Genomic DNA, 20366 nt, shown 5'->3' with positions numbered 1-20366 from the left:
AGGAAATCCCAATGGATTATAAACCAGTGTTTAGCAGAAATAATTATGAGTTCATGTGTATTTATTTCCAGTATGTTTCCTTGGTCACCTAAGTGCACATGAGAGCATCCCAGAAGGCTTGCTCCCACAGGGTAGAATGTCTACGTTCTAGAATGGTTTGGGCTTCAGATTCAAGCGAATTCCTTCCATAGCTCTTGTACTTCCCTGCTTGCCTGAAGACGACATTAAGCTCCATGTCCCATGTTTCTAACCCACTTCTGAGTAAAAGTGCATATTTTTTGGTTGTGGTTGTATTATCAACACCAAAGTCTCGTAGCAGGAACTCAAAACCAGGTTACGTAAGCAGAAAAGAGAGGTGCCCGAGCCACAGAGAAGAAGACATGCGGCATTGCTTACTTAAATCCCCAGCCTGTGCCCCCAAGGACAATAGCTGCTACCAGGATGGCACCAGCGATGGAGCCTATTATGAGATTGGTGGCGCTAGGACCTGTGACAGAGGATCATGGGAAGAAAGTCATGTGAGCCAACTACTTTCATTACCACAACGGAAAGGCAGGTAAGCAGCTTCAGGAAGCAAAACCCTCCTGATCAAGGTCCCTGCTGCTTCCTTGTCCCAGCTTGATCTCAGGTCAGATACCTCCATCTATGATTGGCTGGATGGTTTGTCTTTAAGTCTGCCCACCTCCATCTGTGATTGGCTGGATGGTTTGTCTTTAAGTTTGCCCCTTCCTTCCCACGGATCTTAAACTCAGTTAGGTTAATCTTCCTCCAAACTTGAAATAAATCAGCACTGCCTTCATATATGAGTTTTGTCTCTTTCTCCTCTCTACCCATATCATACATCCAACAGGTTCGTGAAAATAAAGAACTGGGCTCCATTAGCATTGGCCCCATCTGCTTCTGAATACATAAGATGAGGAAGGAGGCATGACGGACTGCGTTGTCCATCTGACAGACCACCCTCTCAATGCTGTTCCTTCTGCTCTGGGAGACAGGGAGAATGTGGCTGGAAGAGGTCGACACACATTGGTAAAGATCCGGCTTTGAAACTATTTTCTCGGATATTTTTTCAGTGTTGAGCCCCCAAAATGAGTTTGCGGATATAGGAGACCTTAAATTTATATGAGCAATTTATAGGAAATGGGGAAGAAAGGATTCTTTACATTCCACTTGAGAAATAGATCTTAAATTCGCTAAATTCTCATTTCTCACTGAGAGGCATTTGAGACTTGGTAATATATTTAAGGAGTGGCCAAGATATCAGGAATGCTAATGTGATGTGAAGAGACCACCACTGCTAAAAGTTGGTAACAAATTACAGTAAGTCCAGCCTTCTCCTTCATTTGGCCTTTAACAATCAAGACAGTTGCACACAGTTTAAAAAGAAAGAGGAAATCCCACAGCCTCCAGGATTTACTATGCATATGCACATGTGCTAACTACATAGACGTGCCTGTAAGTCACAAAGTAGTCAATTTTGCTGGCTTTCCTAAAAGCCTCATGTTTTTATTGCAGACATTCATTCTTTGCTGAGCAGAATCCTCTCTTTTCCCCTCACATAAGTGGGCACCATGTCACACATCTCTGCGGCTGAGTGGGAGATGGCTTTGCTTAGAAGCCACACAATGTTAGCAGTGTAAGTGGGTGGATAGAAGGTGGTATAGTAGAGTTCCTGGATGGGGGGGTCTTATCTGGTTCCTAGGTTTTGACATGCTCTTAAATCACAGAGGGTCTTTAGCCATGAATCTCAGTGGCTTTTGGAGATACATCAAGGACAATAAATAACATCTGTGAGAATGATAAATGCCTTTTAGAGACTACAGTGTGAGCGCTGACTCCACTCATTTCTGAACATTTGACATACCATTGCATTGAATCCTCTTCACAAAGAAACATACATGCGAGGTGGAATCTGGACCATCCTGCTCAAGAGGTGAAGGCCCAGACAGTTCTAAAGCCAATAGGTAATGGAAACAAGATACAAACATGGACTTGCCTGACCTCAAGACTTGTGTTATAAATTAAGGGTCAGAATACTGGAGCCCACAGGCCACATCTGGATTCACTATCTATATGGGTAAAAATATTTTACTGTAGCACAGCCATGACTTTTTGCAGATCTACTGACAGCACTGTTGAGAAATTGTGATGGATACCCCATAGCTTGGAAGGCAAAAGTATTTACACCCCACCATTTACAGGAAGTTTGTGAATGAACATTTCATGCTCTGATGAAACTTCATTCTACTCCACATATTTTTGTCCCCATCTCTCCACAATGAATTTTGGAGAAACCATTCAAAAAATATGTTCATAGTACCAGGTATACACCCACACTTAATCAGATTTTCTTGGTTGGTTCAGAACAGGTTAGGATCAGATTCAATATAGAATCCATGAAAAGTAATCCTGGTGTATATATTTAAATTCTACATATTAGAATTAAAAAATTCAAACAGTCCATGTTATTGCTTACATGAACATTGGCTACACTGTCAGTTACCAAGGAAGCTTTAAAGCTATGTTGTACTATATGATTCTATTTTCTAAAAACTAATTACATATCAATTACAAATAAGTGAAACTTGAAAAGGATAAAGTTAATAAACCATCGAGAAAATGTTTACAAGAGCATCAAGTCTTATTTTAGGTTTTTTTTTTTTTTTTAAAAGCATACACTTAGACACTTACCTGTCACAAGCACAAATAGCAACATACCAGCCACACTGGAAAGGGTGGATGGGGACAAAGGTAACAGGACTGCTTACAACAAAGATTTTTTTTTTTGATCCTGTTCATCTCTAAGACTGGACGGATAACCAAATTTCATGGCTTCGGCTATATCTGAAGGCCACTGAAACTATGGCCACTAAGTAAGATGAAAGACATATCTGAGAAGATGTTTAGAAAACTGCCTTTCCTTTTAGAAGAAATTCACATGAACATATGTCTAGAATTTGGCCCTGGGATAGGAACATCTGGCCAACAGTCACAAGATGCAACTTGCAGGACCAAGTTCTTGCAGTCAAACATTTCACCATGGTTACATGCTTCATCTTCTCACAGGTAAAGAGAAAAGCAAGCCCTTTTTCCAGGGTTCCTCCTGCTCCTGATCTAAGATGCTTCGCAGACTAAGGGAACATGAGTTAAGAGCATAACAAGGCGAGGCTGGGTAGGAGGGCTCACACCATAATCCCAGCATTTAGAAATCTGAGGTGGGGGGGCGAGGGGTGGGGTGGGATTGCTGTAAGATCAAGACCAATCTAGGCTACCCAGTTAAGCTCTAGATGAACATAAGCCATAGAGTGAGACCCTGTCTCTAAAACTTTTTAAAAAAAGATCCAAGGCTGACCAGGCCTTGCAGCTACGGTGGAATAGCTTCATGTGTAATATGCATGCCTGCTCCCTTCCCGCTGCTATCTTGCTGAAAAGTTGCCTGACTCAGATATGTAGGGAGAGCAGCTGTGTCCCTAACTAGTGGAAACTGAGGGCTGTGTGACAGTGTACATGCTCATTCTTTGAGTTAAGTCAAGGATAGCTGGTGTCTCCCCAAGACGCTGATTTTTTGGGGGGGCTACTATGAAGTGTTACCAGAACCCCAGTAAACAGAAAACCTAGAGTATGAAGGGTGGCTTCTGCTCACTGGGTGCGTAGCAATCTCAGCGACTTAGAGGGCAAGGATTGAGTGCAGAACAAGGTAACCAGAGCATCGGGAGAGAGGAGTTTCTGGGAATCTACTGAGCAAGTGGTCACAACACCCTGGTTCAGACACTGGGTGGTTTTAAAGACAAAACCACCAGATGAGCTGCAGCTGTTGCTAAGGTCGTGCAGGTTTGAACTTAATATATTTTCATTTGTAATGTTCCTTACTCCGATGTGTATGAACACTTCAAAGCTGAACCCTGAACCAATTTTATAACAAAAAAAAAAAAAGGAAGAAATTGCCTTCCTTGATGTCATCCTCACAACCTTTAAAAAGTGTGACAGTTGTTGGTATTCCTAATTGTATATATGGATTTATTTGAGTAGTGAAGTAAAATCGTTAAAATGCTTCTATGAAACACTCACATAAAAGCATTTTGCCAATTAATAGTAAAAAATAATAATAGTAAGGTCTGTACTTTGAAAGTCTTGCAAGCAGAAGAGCAAAAGGGAGTCATGGGCTCTTGCCTCAATTGTGAATAAGCACCCGACACTGTTCTATGCCCCACATTATTCCAGACAGGAGAAGGTTCTATGGTGCACGAGAAACAGCACAAGACATAATACATCCAAATCACAACACAGATTACACCAACACAGGAACCAATTGACAGGACAAACATGGAAGGGGCAGAGCCCAGGCCAGAGCCACCTCACACAACCACAGAGAGACACGCAGACACTCAACAGGATGCTTACTCTATGCCCCACCCTGTGCCTCCAAAAATCACCCCCAGGGCCAGAACGGTGCCAGCCACGGCCCCTATGAGCCTGCTGGTGGCCATGTTCACTGTGTGGAGGGAAACGGAGATTTGTTTTTAAAACAGAGAAAAATCACACACTGGTTTCACTATCATACAAAACAATCTCTCCAGGAAATGCTCTGAAAGTTAGCTAAGTATGGATATCTTCGCTCAGAAATTTGAAACCGAGATGAGTGTACATCAGAGAATATACGAAAATAGTTTTTATCTTCAAACTCTACATGCTCTACTTTAAAACATAATGTCTTATAAATACTATTAGGCTCATAAGTAATCTCTTCTGGATGATAGTTCCTAGCAGTATGAGATAAATCTTTAACTGCACTACAGCAAGTTTATATTTTAATTATAAACTAACCATTGATGCATGCTTTATATATTTTTCAAACTGCAAAATGTGCTTAACATCACTTAAATGGAGAATATATATCAATTTTGTAAAAATTCACAAATACCCAATAGAGTAGCCTTAAAATTCTGTGTAATTTACCTGGGGAGTTATCGGAGAGCATATTTTGAATAACTGCAAGGCTTGGACTTCCGTCATAGGAAATGAACATTTAATTCTTGGACTATAGATTCCAGTGTATAAATGTGTGCATGCTGAGAGAAAGAGAGGGCCTCTGAAGACTGCAGGGGCTGCTGCAGACCACCACACACTTATTAGTGCAGTGTAGAAACGCTCTATAGCTGTACACCAACACTTCTGTGCAAAGCTTTCCAATGTTTAGAAATAGACCTGGAACAGGTAGAGATCCCAAACATGTTCTCCACATGGGTTATGCAAAGGCAGATATTAAAATAGGAGGGAATATTATCTAGGGCCAGTCACGTCTGTAAGTGTAAAAGGGAACCAGCTCAGATACTCCATCTCTTGTTTCTACATAAACTGAAGGTATGGAATGCAATTGACCTTCTGGACTGCATTCTATGTATTCTATGACAGATTGTATTCTGTGAACACAGGAGAACAGGACCAAGTACTGAGACTCATGGTCACAGCTACTTAAGGCTTCCTATTGCACTCAGGGACCGTTTAGTAGGATATCACTCCGAAAAGGGAGAGAACCTTGGATCTCTAAACCTGCTTAGCAATTTTGCAGCTACTTCATTTTATCACAAGGTAAATAATATAAACAAGAGTCTAAAGGTTATTAACTAGACACAACCAGAGACAGCCCTTTAAAAATAAAACAATGGAGATGCAACATAAAACAGAGAAAGTCTAGTGAAGCACGGGAGGTGGGGGGAGGAGACGGTTAGGAGGTGGCCCATGTCATGAAGCCCACATTCCCATTCCAAATGACTCAAATTACATCTCAGATTTCCAAACTGTAGAGACAAAGACTAGAAAGGAAAGGCATTCCAAACATAAAACTTGACTTGTTTTTTAAAGTAAAATCACTGCTTTCAAAATGTTAAATTAACAAGTATGTTAGTTCATAACTTTTGGGGGGAAAGGGGCTTAATTTTTAAGTACCGGCTCTCAGAGCCGAAACACACCAGTCAATCCTACCTTCCCTTTAACTCTCACATGAGGTAGATCTGATAAATTATAGGAAAACATTCCCTTGCTATCCCATATAATGTGATGTTAATTTAATATTCATTAATTTTAAAAATTATAACTACCACACGAAAGATGGATAACAATTTTGCAAACTCTTCTACATTTGTTGTATAATCTCTCACTATAGAAGCAGGATGACTAGGTGGCCCACTGTGCATGTATTAGAAACCTGATCAGGGAAGATGAAAAAAAAAAATCCTGAAGATGCTTCGAGCACGTATTCCAGGCAGGCGGATGATGAGCCTTAATCAGCACTGAGAAAGAATAATTATCTTGAGATTCTTAACAGATAAGTGCTCTTAACATAAGGCAAATGAGACGAGGTGGGGAATAGCTTTCTCAGAATTCATCTCTCATGTGCTTCCCATCACCGGCGAGCTCCAGCACAAGTAAAGATCTACCAGGTCCCTTGCTATGATCCGGAACAAGGTTTTATCTCCTTAAATTCAGACTCGGCCTGTTTCCAAATCCATTTGGCAGGAACTGGTTGAGTGATCCTCAGGTGGGCAGCGTTTTACGGGGGACACATTTGTGAATGCAGTCACGATGGAAAATTTGAAAAAATTTTCCTTGGGCCTTTGGAAGTTTGTGGTGTAGCTTTACTTCCACAGCCACTGATTTATTATGGAACTGCCTTTGTTCACTAATTCTCATCATATTCATTCCTTATCTGCAAATGTCTCCATTCCTCCTAGGCTCTCTGCTGTAGGCACAACAACGTATCTTAATTTTCTCTTATGACCCTGATCATGGCGCTCCCAAGGCTCACAGAGGATAAACACAGACCTGGTTTAGAAAGCTTGACGCTGCCCCCTCGCTGTCTGACACACTTGCCCTTCTTTACACCGTGCCCGTAGATCACAGTCGTTACCTCAGTACCTTTGTGTGTGTGTGTGTGTGTGTGGTGTGTGTGGTGTGTGTGCTTATTATTTCAATCTTGCTTCCTGTTCTCTAGATTTACTGGTCCTTAAAAACAAAAAAACAAAAAACAGAACTTCTGATAAGAGTGTAATATTAAGATGCAAGCTATAAATGTTCTCCTTTTGGGGGAAAAAAGTCTCTGTTTTGCTCTTTTTGAAAAGTGAGTGTTCCTTTCTCAGTTTCCAAATCAGGAGGAGTCAGCGTTTCGCCTATGTGAAACCGGTGGGCCAACTCTAAATTCCTCCATCCTTTAGCACTGCAAAGGAAGTAGGCAGCAAAGCCATCACTGGTGGCTTCTAGGCCACAGTTCTTCCTGCAAGGACTTGCTTTACTAAATTGAAGGTTATAAGCAAACACTAAATAAATTCCTTTACTTAACAGCATAATACTGATATTGTAAAGATATCTTGTTCGAAATTTCAGTGCGCTAGACATAAATTCCTATCGCCTTCCCCTTTTCCATGTAATAAAAATAAAAATGATAGTATACTGGGAGTTATGTCTGGAAGGATATGCAATACATTATTTCATGACAAATATTATTTTGTTGGAGGTTGGTTCTAATACTTTGTCTTAATTTTGGGTCCCAAAATTGGGAATCTACATATCCAAACGCTGAAGGTCCCTGCCCACAATTGGTTTTTGATTGATCAATTAAGAGCCAGGGGCCAATGGCTGGGCAAGATGACAGAGGCCAGACTTTTAGGTTCCCAGGGTCAGGGGCCAGAAAGGGCCACCAGGAGAACAGGAGAGGGAGTAGGACAGACCATATAGGGAAGGATCAGGAGGGAGGAATGTAGGTACAAGAAAGAAAGTGGCCCCTTCCAGGGCTGCACCCCCCCAAAAAAGTCTCTTGAGTGGCAAAGATAGGAGGCACCACAGAAGGAGCCAGAGAAGCACAGATGAGGTACAGATTTAGGAGGTGTTAAGCCAGGAATGCCGGAGGGGAGTATTTGCTGGCTGCAGGGAGTTTTAGAAGTGCCCAGCCACAGAGCTAGTCAAGGCATATCAAAAATAAGCTGGCAAATGTGTCTTTCATTTGCAAATCCAGAGAGCTCTTGGGCTGGTGGCTAGAAGAGCAACCCACTGGGAGCCAAAGCAATTTAACTAATTCACTGCTACATTATTGCAGCTGAATATGATGGCATACACTTATAATACCAGCTGCTGGGAGGCTGAGGCAGGAGGATTGTGGGCTTGAAGCCAGCCCACATAGCAAAATCCTGTATCCAAAAAAAAAAAAAAAGACAAATACTGTAATTAATACTATTAACAAAAATACAGAGGCTATTTACATAAACAAATAGGTACTAAAATATTGTAAAATATGGTGAATCCTTAATCTTTGGTGAATCTGTGGTTAATAAAAAAGTGCCTGACATAATTATACATAATACTTCACACTCACATATAAGAATCACTTAGTGATCAGAACTATAAAATCAAGGCTTTGTCATATCAAAGTCCTCTAAAGGCTATATGCAAAGGCAATAAATAATATCTGGTGTATTATAAACATTTAAAGTCACTATTTTCAAAGCTCTAAACTCTAATGATATACTTCACTTCTTCAGAACCATAGTAAGCATTGCTGGTATATAATTGATCCTCTAATGGGCTTAATCGCTGCCTGGCTACTGACATTCCTTCTCTTCTTTACGCACAAAGAACTAGCAGAAAGACTTAGTGTTTTAAATGAATGTTTTAAATTTCTGCTGCTACTTTAAATGAGGCAGCAGCAGAAAAGAAACTGGGGTTAAACTCATGTGATTACATTTTATTTAATTAACTGGTAACACTGATAATTGGGTTTTCCCATTTGTAAAGCAGTGGATCTGGATGAATTGCATTCAAGGTCCTTTCCATCTCTAATTTGATGACTGTGGTCCTCATTAAAGGGTCTGGTCCAACCTTCCTAGGCATACTATCCCTGCCCACACAAGTCAGTATAAGTGATATAACCCACTTTCTTGTCTTTTTTCTTGTTACAGTGATGGCAGGATAGCCACCAAATGAGAAAACTCCATCTCAGTCCACAATATGCACTGAGCAAAGTGGATACAAATTAATAAAAATAAATGGCAGGCACTCTCTCTTTCTCTCTCCCTCTCTGTCTGTCTGTCTGCCTGCCTGCCTGCGTGTGTTTGTGTGTGTGTGTGTGTGTGTGTGTGTGTGTGTGTGTGTGTGTATGTATGTTCGTGAGTACATGCAAATATGGGTGTGTGGGCACAAGTGTGTGTAGAGGCCAGAGGCTGGCATCAAGCACCTCTCTCAGCCACTTCTCACCTTATTTTTTGAGGCAGGGGCTCTCACTGAACCTGGAGTTCACCACAGGTGCTCTGGACCAGAGCTCAGGTCCTTCATGAAAGCGCTTTTCCCACAGAGCCATCTCCTTAGCCTTGGGAAATTCTTTTTAACAGAAATGGGGGATACTCTACCCTTGCATAATAAAGGAACATAATTCTTTACTGTGATCTCAACAGAAAGAACTTGAGAGAAGAGGAGTTCAAAGGGTTTTCAAATATAGAATTAATGGCAACATACGGATGGATGATGTGTAATGCTAAATAGTTTTTTGAAAATCCTTCTCCAGAGGGCTGGAACTACAGGTCAGTGGTAGAACTTGCTAAGTGTGTATGAGACCCTGGGTTCCACTGACAGCCAAGAGGGTTTAGGGAGACGAAAAGAGAGAGAAAGGAGGGGCAGAAAGAAGCAAAGCATGGAGAAGGGAAGGAGGGAGAGAAAGAGGGAGAAAGAGAGAGAGGGAGGGAATCTTCATCCACAGGGTTTGCACATTTAAAGATCTTTTTTCTCAACTGCCTGTGGCTTGGAGTCTCACAGGACTAACCTACCGGCTTTACTGTGTGTCCACCACAGACGTTAGCAAAGTGGATGACAACACAGTATTCATGTTAAGTATCTACCCACATCTATATGTTTATCTGGGAATTAATTTTCAAAATACCCAAAATAAATAGATCCACTTATGATACCTTCAGCTCAACAGAAAGGGATCTGTAGACTCTGCCTTTATCAGCATGGTTTTGCCCCGAAAGGCTGTAGTTGGGTTCCACCTATCTTTTATGCCAAGTTCATGATTAAAAAGACAATATTTTCATGCTCACTTCAGCAGCACATATACTAAAATTGGAACAGTACAGAGAAGATTAGCATGGCCTCTGTGTAAGGATGACATGCAAATTCATGAAATGTTCTGTATTTTTGACAGACTTGAGGCCCCAGGGAATGGGGAGGCCTGACAGGGTGTGTGGAGTTGTGGCGGTATGGGGACATCCTCTTGGAGACAGGGGGAGGAGGAATGGGATGAAGAACTATCAGAGGGCAGACCAGGAAAGGGATAATGACTAGACTGTAAAATAATATTAAAGATAAAAAAATAAGATACTAAAAAAAAAAAAGGTTGGTAGAGAGATCAGCATGAAATAAAAATAAGTGGTATTATACCATCAAAATAAAAAAGGCAATATTTTCATTACACTTCTTGGATTTTTCTGCCATTCCAGGGGAATACAATTAAACAAAGATAGGCAGTTTTTTGATTTGTTGTTTCATTTTAGGGGTAGTCTAGCTAGCTAGCCCGGTCTAGAACTCTTATGAGCCTCCCAAGTGTTGAAATGTAGGTGCTGGAAACAGAACCCAGGTCCTCTACAAGAGCAACCAGTGCTCTTAACCTCTGAGCCATCTCTCCAGCCCCAAAACAGAGCTACTATTTAATTGTACTAAAATTTCTTGATTTATCTGGATATTTGTTTGCAAAATAGCTGGTTTTCATTTATGTGAAGTAACAACATTTTTGCTTAATCAAAATTATTAGAAACTCACACCACTTTTGGTCGTCATCTAACCAACTTGCACCTATGTCTTAACTGGCTTCAGCAGGAGCAGAAAGAAGAAAGCCTGTGACCAGAGGGGACCAGCCCGAGGTGCACACTAATCCCCTCTGAGCTGTGGAGCTATGGATCATTTTTACTGTCTTTTCCAGCCCCTTTGCTTATGCTTATTACTTCCTTAAGCTTATTTTCTATAATAACCATGTATGATTTGAATTACCATAGAAGGGGAATATTTTCTTAACTATAATGAAGATTGCCACCTCATAAAATGAGAACAAGTCAAACAAACAACCACAACAAAAAAAAAAAACCAGCCCTAAACACTCTCTCCCCTAGAGTGTAGCTGTTTGCGCTCTGAGTTTGACATTTCTTGGTGAACGAGCAAGTGAAGAAACGGCAAATAGAAACAGCTAATGAAGCCCCATCCCACCCAACAAGGAGGAGACTGTAAATAAGCTCAGTCAGTGTACAAGCATGCCTGCGTGTCGCGGAAGCAAACAGCACCGAGGTAGCTTTGAAAGCCACCGCTGTGATGTGCTGAGGGTTTGAAGAGCGAGCCTCATTTCTCTTGTCAGGGCCTAGATCTCCAAATCTAACTTCTGAAGGTGGATCCAAGAATGTTTTATTCTAGTTTTAAAGTAACAAAAGCCTGAACATAGAAGTGGAGTGGATTCCTTTTTTAGAAACTGGGGGAAAATAGAAATAGATTGTGAGGGTGTGATAATTATTCTTATAGGATTTTAATATCCCAGGCTAATTAAGCAAAGGAATGAAGTGTGTTTTAGCATGCTCACTGTTATGGGACGACTCGCATGCATCCAAACAGGCTACGTCTCTTTAGGAACTGTGCAGTCTGGGGAGCTTCATCTACTGTGAGGGTCATGCTCTCCCATAAAGGCCACACTAAAGTTCAGAGTTTAAATGTTTTATCCAAAGCAAGGTTGATCAACTCAATGCTAGTTATTTATGTCTAAGAAGACATCACAGCAGGTAACGTATAGGATACTATTACCAGCACCGTTAAAAAGAAGGAATCTGAGAAACAACGCCATGGTCAAATGTCAGAACTGGCACTAGCGACAGTTTGTTTTCCGGGAACTCGAGACTTAGATGCTACATAAAGCCTATTCTAGCTGACAGCTTTTCACGATCTTTGGGAATGAACTGAGGGGGTGAGAGAGAGGAGTATAATGAGAAAATGACTGTCATATTCATTTTTACATAGGCAGTGCTGTAAAATGATGCAATAGAAACTGAGCTTGTTCCCCAGTTTGGCCTCCGGTTGCCTGGGTAACGGGCATGTCACCTGACCTTGGGGCCTGAGCATTCTCATTTTCAATATCACATGGCGACTATGAACTGCCACAGACTCATTATGCTAAATTCTAATCTCTCTCTTCTCTTAGCAGCAGCTTAGAACAAAGCCTCGGACCTTTTACGTTTCCTCTGAAAAATTAAAGCTATCTGAAGAACTGATTCTTTTACCAAATCAAAAGAATTTGTTAGAACGGGGCATAAAAGACTACAACTTTCCTCTGGAGAGAATGTGATATGCAGAAGCGATAAAAGTCTCGTGTCGGCCCCAAAGACTGTACCTATTTGAAAATGGAACAGTTTAGATGAATTATAAAATAATTGGTTTTTGGGAAAGTGGGGAAAAGTATAAGGTTTAAAGGGCAGAGAAGAAACTGTTTTAAAGGAAGCCAGTATATTTACTTTTCTTAATTCAGTTCCAAGCGAGGAAGTAATTTAAATATGCTTTTGAAAATATGATACACACAGGATGGTGCATCTTCATGGCAAAAGGATCTATTCCTGTGTGTCTCTTTCCAAAGCCGTGGGAGTGTGTTACTGCTGCAGTGGGAGAGAGGGGAATGACTGGTCTGCAATGATCTAAAACCAGAATCATACAAACCCTTAGGTCCTTCATCCTTTGGGGGGCTGGGGTTCCGAACTGGATCCCGGATGCTGCAATCTGTGCCTGCCCAAGTGAAGTCACAGATGCAGGTGGCTTCGTTGCTACACACCTGCGATGGACAAAGAAGAGAGACACAGGAATGTGGACCACAGATGACAGCATAATCTAAGCACGGGGTGTGTGGAGGAATCTTTCAAAATCACTTAGAAGGCTTCCAAAACATTCCCATGGCTTTGAGGACTAGGTTCATGTATTCAATAATACATTATTGAATATATTTCTAGTAATTATGGGAAATTATGATTAAGGTGAAGAAAACCTTTTAAAATTATAGTATTCAGAATATTAGATATATTTAGATATATAAATGTCCAATAAAGTAGATTTTTTTTCCCTGAAGTAAATGTTTCTAGAAACAACTATGAAAAATATACATGTTTAATACAGTAAGTTATCAGACATGGAACTCAAAAAAAAAAAAAAAAAAAAAAAAAAAAAAAAACAACAATCCCAGAGAATAAAGGGAGTGGGCTCTGGGAGCAATCCTCAAGATAAAAGACCAACAGACACGATCACTAACATGCTGCGCGATCTCACCATGCCCAGTGCATCCGGTGGCACTCTGCCTGCCCAGGAAGCGCTCCCCACCCCCACCATCCACGGAGGCATTCTTTCCCAGTCAGCAGGCTGACACCCTCCACCAAGCAGCAAATGGCACCGACTTGCAATTTACATGAATCAGATAAAACACCCCGCAAACTAGAGAGAGAGGTGCTGAGACCCTTTCATCATCAGAAGTGATAAAATCAAATGCCAATGCTTTTAAATCCGAGATACTGTAATACATGGTTAGGATTAATAAGACTGAACTTTGCTTTTAAAAAAAATGGTGAAAAATGAGATGGGACAAGGGAAAACAGCAAAGAGCTTTTATGTCTCTTATTTCTAGAGCAGCAACTAAAATGCCTAAAAAATGTCTGCCTGGTGATTTTATTTTGGATAGAAATGTACTGAACACTCCTTACATGTCAAGTTCCTCTGCCTCAAACGTCACGATGAGCTTCTCATTCACTCTATTCACCATCATCAGCTAAGGGCTGAGAGAGGGTAAGTACCCAGAGTCACTAAGACATAAAGGAGCAGAGCCAGGATCTAAAGCCAAAGCTCTTTCTAGCTCCTGAACCCATGTTCTTAAGTCACTAGATAGAATGGCTGACTTCAATGTCATCTTCTTGGGATTAATAAATACCTAAATGGCATGAGTAAGGCACATCTTGAGGGGAAGGGTGTATCCGAGTGTGTCTCCGAAGGATCAGCTGTAGGAGAAAGGCCCCACCTGAATGTGGGCCTCAGTGCCACCCCATGGAATGGGGTAGCTAAGCACCTGTGGCCCCTGCCTGTGCTTCCTGCTCTGACAAATAGGATGAATAAGTTCCTGTCTGCCACACCAACCCCATCATGCTCAACTGTGTCCCTTGAACCAAGAGCCAAGCCACCCCCTCCTCTCTGGAGTTACTTATGTTGGATTTTTTTTTTTTTTTATGTCAACAAGCAAAGTGATCAGCACACCATGCTATCTGGCCTCCCTGTAAGTTTGTGCTTTAACCATGCATGACAGAACCTTCCTTGTCCTTGCTCTCCTCTGTCACCCACCTATCTCTTTGTGTCGATGTCGAGTTATATCTGGAGGTGACCAATATACATAACTAATAATGATATGAGAAATAAAATAAATCAAATTAACTTATAAATGGTTATTTTTAGCAGAAGAAGGCACTAAGAATATGATGATAATCAGGGCACAGAAACCGGCCATAGTCTCAGTAAGAAATGGCTGTGTCGGACTACCCTGTCGCTGTGAACTCAGGGTCCTAGACAATGAAGGGTCAAACCGTAACACTGATGTCTACTTACCCCGTGGCCTGAGCAGACTTTACCCTTGGAGTCAAGTGGGCAGCTGCTCATATTTAGGGCTTGAATCTGTAGGCACTTCCGATCTAAGCACATCATGGAGGGGCCACACGGAGTCCCATCTTCAACATAACCCACGTCTGTATCATCGTCTAAAACTACATGAGCACCACTGAAAGCAGACAGTGATCTGTTGTATTAAATAGTTAATCTCAAAAGGGTAGGGTGGGGTGGGGGGCGGTTCTATCCCACCTCTAGTCATTCAGTGCCCAGATAAAAGTTACAACCCTTTATGTTGATGAGAAGCCTTTAAAGCATCAGACCTGGGCAGATATCTATCCTCTAAACTACTAATGTTTACTTCCCTATCGATAACCAAGTTATGACTTTTTGTCATCTATCTGGGCTGCTCTTATCTCCAACTGGTCAACCTTTGTGGCCATTTTTTCATGACTAACCTACAATGCCATCTTCTCCCATCTCCACCTTCTTCCTTATCTCCCATGGCCTCCTGTCTCAGACCCCAAGCCCAGCAACTGAAACTCCACCTATCTCTCTTTTGCCCCAGTACTGGCTATAGGCATCTTTCTTTACCAATCAGGGCTAACCTGGGGGGCGAGGTAGGGATCTCCTCATCCCTGGGGACAACCAGGGCCAGTATTTAGCATTATGATACACAGCAAAAGACCAACCCTCAACAGGGATCCACATAAACCTAAGTACCACACTGTCCAACGACACGGTGCCAGCCCGAACAAGGCTTGCCATTTGTGAAACAGAGAAGCTGTTACACTCAGCAAGGGTTTATTTGAGACTTTTCTTCCCTCCCATCTATGTTGAATAAAAGTTCAGGAAAGAAACTGCCTTTTGTTATCATTTATAGCACACAACATTAGGAACAACAATTATCAACAAGAAACATTCTAACTCTTTGGGTGTTCTCAATATTAAGGGTAAGTGAAAGGTGTTTGTGTAGACAGAGAAGAAAGTGTGTCGTTGATTCTCCAAGGCCTGGTGGGGCGAAGATAGTATGGGAGGGAAATAATGCTGAGCAAAACCAGCAAAGCAAGGTATTTGAAAATTATTATTATTACCTCAAAGGATTGAGCTATCACAATTGCAAGAAAAAGCCAGGTCTTCTTTACTAGTTTTCACTTTCTATGATTCAACGTTAGGGGTAATTAGAATTTGGATGGTAATTAGAAATTGGATATAATTATTAACAGAGAGTCTTGCTGACTGTTTTAACCAATATGGCAGTTTGTAATACAGCCCTATAACTCAGCAAGGCTATTAAAAACAGGTGAGGTTATCCACGCTGGAAGAGCGCTGTGTACACAGAAGGTCTAGATACCACACTACAGATGTTTCCCAGAGAGGGGCTTCTTCTCTGAGGCCTAGTTAAAATCATCTTCAGAGCCATTTAACAAGATGGAAAAGTAGCAGTTATCTGACCAAGACGTCATGAAAGTGTGCAGAATTACTCTTGGGTAATTTCAAACATTTATTCACTCCCATAAAAAGGTGGTTTGAAATTCTGGGAGAGTGAAAATAAAGGGCCAAGAACTGTGTCCGTTCTGTGGTAGGATCCCAAAGGTGTTTTCACAGCAGTGCCTCTGAACAAGAGAATGACACCAAAGAACCATGGTTTCTCTGAAGGCAATGGTAATTACCTGGGATGTAATACAGCTTCCTGGCTGAAGACACAAACCTCCTGTCTACGTGCTATGTGCTCACAGACAAATGGATATAATAAAAAAGGTATCTGTGCTAGCATCAGTGAAAATATTTAATACCTATTATCTGCATGTGATTGGGTATTTGTTAAGGCATTCACTAAACCAGATACATGCAACATAAAATACTGCTTAAACTGGATGATTTATGAAAAATGAAGCACAGTATTCAAATAGTGATATACTACAATGCTCAAAATTTTCAGCCAGGGACAAAATGAGTACAGGGATTGAGTATCCCTAATCCAAAACACTGAACTCTGAAATGTTTCAAAGTCTGAAACTTTATGAGTACTTACAGGATGCCATAAATGGAAACACCCACTTAGAACACAGTCACAGTTAAAATGCAGGCACACTAAAAGTACTGGGTTAAAAAAAAAAAAAATCACTGCTCAGAAGAAGAAACATAAATGGCCGATAAATACAGTTCAAAATGACTTAGGGAACTGCAGTTCAGAACACAATTAGATGTCATATCTCAATTCACTTAAAGCAGTTGTCATTTAAAAAAATAATTACAAATGCGGGCTAGAGTCAGGAGAAAAAAGACCCTTAATGCACTGTAAGAGCATAAATTAGTACAGTCTCCAGGAAAACAGTGTAGAGGGGGGGAAGGGGGACTCTTGAAAATCCCTGAGAGTACCACTGTTATTTCCTGTGGCATTATCACAATTGCCAGGATATAGAATCAAGCTAGCTAGCCATCAACAGAAATAGATATAGGAGATATGGTGTAAACATAACAGTATCGGCCACAAAGAAAAATGAAGTCCGTCATTTTCAGAAGAGATGTAAACTAAGTTCCACACAGAAAGATGAGCACAACACCCCTTTTCACACACGTATCAACCTTAAAAAGTTGGCTTAATGGTAGAAGAGAGAGGAGAGTAGGGATTGAGACTGCAGCAGGGTATGAGAGATGGATGGAGGTAATTAACAGGTGTTGTATGCTTGGGTGGAGGTATTTCAATATACATGGTTCCTATGTCAATAAAATAGATGCACAAATGATTAAATTTCCTTCAGCCTGTATGTGTATAAGGTATATATGAAAAATAAATCCCATGCTTAGTTTTGGGTCCCATTCTCATGCTTCCTCATTGTACATTTACAAACATTCTAAAATCTGAACACTTCTAACCTTGAGCTTTGGGTATATGGGTTATAACTTGGAGCATAACTTTATTCCTAAGATTGTGATTTGGAAAGTGGTCTTAACTACTGATAACCACTATGATTTTAGGCAAGTGAAATTTGCAAATCAATATGCTACTTTTTAAAGTGGTTCTTCATGTGGAAGAAAAAGATGGAACTACAAAATCTTTGATCTTCGATGTTTTCAAATTCTTCTTGTTTGAAGCCTGTGATCAACATTCTTTCCTAGGCCTCCTGACTTCTAAACATTACCTGCAGTCAATAACTCGGCCTTGGTGATAGAAGGAGGTCGGGATGATCTCTCCTTGAAGTTGACCGATACGCGGAGCTCGGGTAAGATTGGTGCAAAGCAGAAATCCACAGAACACATCGCTGCACGGGTTTGAGAAGGCAGAAGACAGTTAGAATCCAGCTTAAAACACCACTACACATACATTAGTTTTTACATGGTACAGTTCTGGGAACTAAAAGCAGAACCTTTCAGACACCAGGCAAGCAATAGAGCCTTATCTCCAGCCCTCAGATTCCTCAATAGTCTTATTACAAAATAGAAGCATGCAGACACTGTCCTAGCTCTGCTAGCTCCACTTCCTTGCCTAAAGAACCACAGTTTCACTCATGGAAGTGAAGTGAAGGTTGAAAGAAAGGCCAGCGATATTTTCAATCAATAGCAGCATGCCCCTGTTCCTGACATCTCCTGTCCTGTCCTCCTCCCCACTCTAGAGCTGAGGGCAGCACCACCTGCCTAGAAATGAATGTGAGGAAAAGCCAGAACATGAAGAAGATCTACTTTGGGATGTGCAGCTTTTGCATCCACCTTGCAACTGTGAGCTCACACTCGTAAGAATTTAGAAGTTAGCAGAGTAAAGCAGAAGAGGAGCAGTGGTCTGCATCCTTGGTGACATGTCATGACTCACCTGTCATGAGGCTAGCTCTCCCTCCACCCTAGCCTCACTGTTCAATAAACAATGAGTCATACAGGATGACAACAAATGAGTGAAGTAACAAGTTGCTAAGACGGAAGTCCACAGCCCATGGAGCATGGAAATGTGGAAATACCTCTTGGAGTTTGAGAAAGGCATGTTACAACCCTGGCAAGACAGTAGTTCCCACCCACCAGAGTTGATAACCCTTATAAATATGCTACGGTCACAAATCAGTGAGGACAGCATACATCACAGAATAGTTTCCTAGGGCACGACCATTTTATGTCATCTGATGACAAAGAAAATAAGCATTCCTGGGACCTGGTGATCATTTTGCTAAGTACATCTCCCAGAGAGGTGGAGACAATATATATAGACTGCATGTACAAGAAGGTCCAGAGCAGTATAGTTTATTTTATGTTTTTTTCTCTCCTTTTCATATTTATCTATTTTTACTTTTAATAGAGCATATGTAGCTAACCCTTTGACAGTTCATATAGGGACACTGCGCATCCACAACTCCCTACTTTTGTTCCCTTAACTTTTGCATCGTCTAGGAGTAGTCGCTATACCCCAGGGGGCCGCCCACTCACTGTTTGCTGCACTGGATCCACCTGTCTCCATCCCTTCCACAATTGCCCTTCTCGGTGCCTTCCGTGTTCAGCTTTTCATAGCAGAACTTGTCTGACCCCGCAGCCTCTATCAGAGATGGAGGAGAAAAGAAAACACATTTTATTCTCTGGGCCACTCACACTCAGTGGGGTGCCACAAACCTGTCTATCAACTGCCTCCCAGAAAGAGGACAAAAAGGAACCTTGATTGCTGGTTCCTACGGTGGAAACAAGCAAGCGCTGATTTTCAAGCTCTGAATGTGCCCTTTGCTGATTTATCAAAACTTCCAAACTTCAACGGCTTTTGTGAGCTGGTGCAAAAATGCTCCAGTATACCACAGTCTGCAATGGGAGAAATCTCTAACTAGATCTTGCTGGTAGGTTTCAGAGTGACCAGTGAGAAAAATCACTAGCAGTAATACCGTACATCACCACCACACAGTAAACAAGTTTGTATTCTTAATCCTGTTTCATTTTGGTTTATGTTTTATGTGTGTGGGTGTTGTGCCTAGAAGTGAGGCTGCAGACCATGTGTATGCAGTGCCCAAGGAAGACAGAAGAAGGTATCAGATCTCCTGGAAATAGAGTTACTAACAGTTGTTAGCTACCATGTCGGGGCTGGAGGTTGAACCCGGGTGCTCTCTTAAGGGCTGTGCCATCTCTCCAGCCTTCTTAATCCTGTTTATGTTAACATTCAGAGATTAACTTTAAAGTTTCGGACCCCTGAGGTTGGTAGGTCCTTTTTAATCTTTTTGAGACAGAGTCTTCACACTTTTGACCCAGCAGGCCTGGAACTCATTATGTAGTACGAGCTGACCTATAACTAACTATTAGTAATCCTCCTGCCTCAACTTCTCAAATGTTGAGATTACAGGCATGAGCCAACATACCTGGCTCTGCTAAGATTTTATATCATCATTTGAGTTTTGATATTTAAATTTTAAGAAGAATTCTATGTCCTTATTAGCTTTGCCTAAATGAATCACTCAAGTTAAATTTTTTACATGAACAACACCTGCCAAACACAGAAATCATTCACGTGACCTCTTTTGTGTACTTCCTTCCATTTTGGAACAGCCAGCTTTAGCTAGCTAGAGAGTCTCATTTCTTTGCTTTTCTGTCCAGGTTGTATTTGTCAACTTGACACAAACTAGAGTCAGCTTGGAAGAAGGAAGTTCAATTGAAAAATTGTCTCCATCAGACTGGCCACTGAGCAAGTTTGGGGGGCATTTTCTTGATTAATGCTTGATGAGGGAAGGCCCAGACACTGTTGGTGGTGCCTCTCCTGGGCAGGT

The 20366-nt window shown here is 41.3% G+C and overlaps 1 protein-coding gene and 1 non-coding gene across 4 annotated transcripts in view; one reads left to right on the top strand and one right to left on the bottom strand.

Moving 5' to 3' along the window:
- Adam23 (ADAM metallopeptidase domain 23) overlaps positions 1–20366 on the bottom strand; it is a 150665-nt gene that overhangs the window by 8144 nt on the left and 122155 nt on the right. Inside the window, exons 21-25 of one of the 3 annotated variants that reach the window (XM_031367723.1) lie at positions 19054–19159; positions 17787–17906; positions 14644–14812; positions 12727–12838; positions 4402–4492 (exon numbers count right to left, since the gene is read on the bottom strand). In XM_031367723.1, the coding sequence (XP_031223583.1) occupies positions 4402–4492; positions 12727–12838; positions 14644–14812; positions 17787–17906; positions 19054–19159 (598 nt within the window). Of the gene's footprint in view, positions 1–396; positions 488–4401; positions 4493–12726; positions 12839–14643; positions 14813–17786; positions 17907–19053; positions 19160–20366 lie in introns of all 3 variants that reach the window. The other 2 variants (XM_031367722.1, XM_031367724.1) reach the window with 2 other exon arrangements.
- Positions 10075–10181, top strand: LOC116089527. Its single transcript, XR_004118333.1, has one exon. It is a non-coding gene; the product is annotated as a U6 spliceosomal RNA (small nuclear RNA).

Source organism: Mastomys coucha, unplaced genomic scaffold (genome assembly GCF_008632895.1).
Source record: "Mastomys coucha isolate ucsf_1 unplaced genomic scaffold, UCSF_Mcou_1 pScaffold14, whole genome shotgun sequence".
Lineage (NCBI taxonomy): Eukaryota > Metazoa > Chordata > Mammalia > Rodentia > Muridae > Mastomys > Mastomys coucha.
Note: the sequence above shows the minus strand (reverse complement) of the source record. Positions and strands in the feature narration are given on the sequence as shown.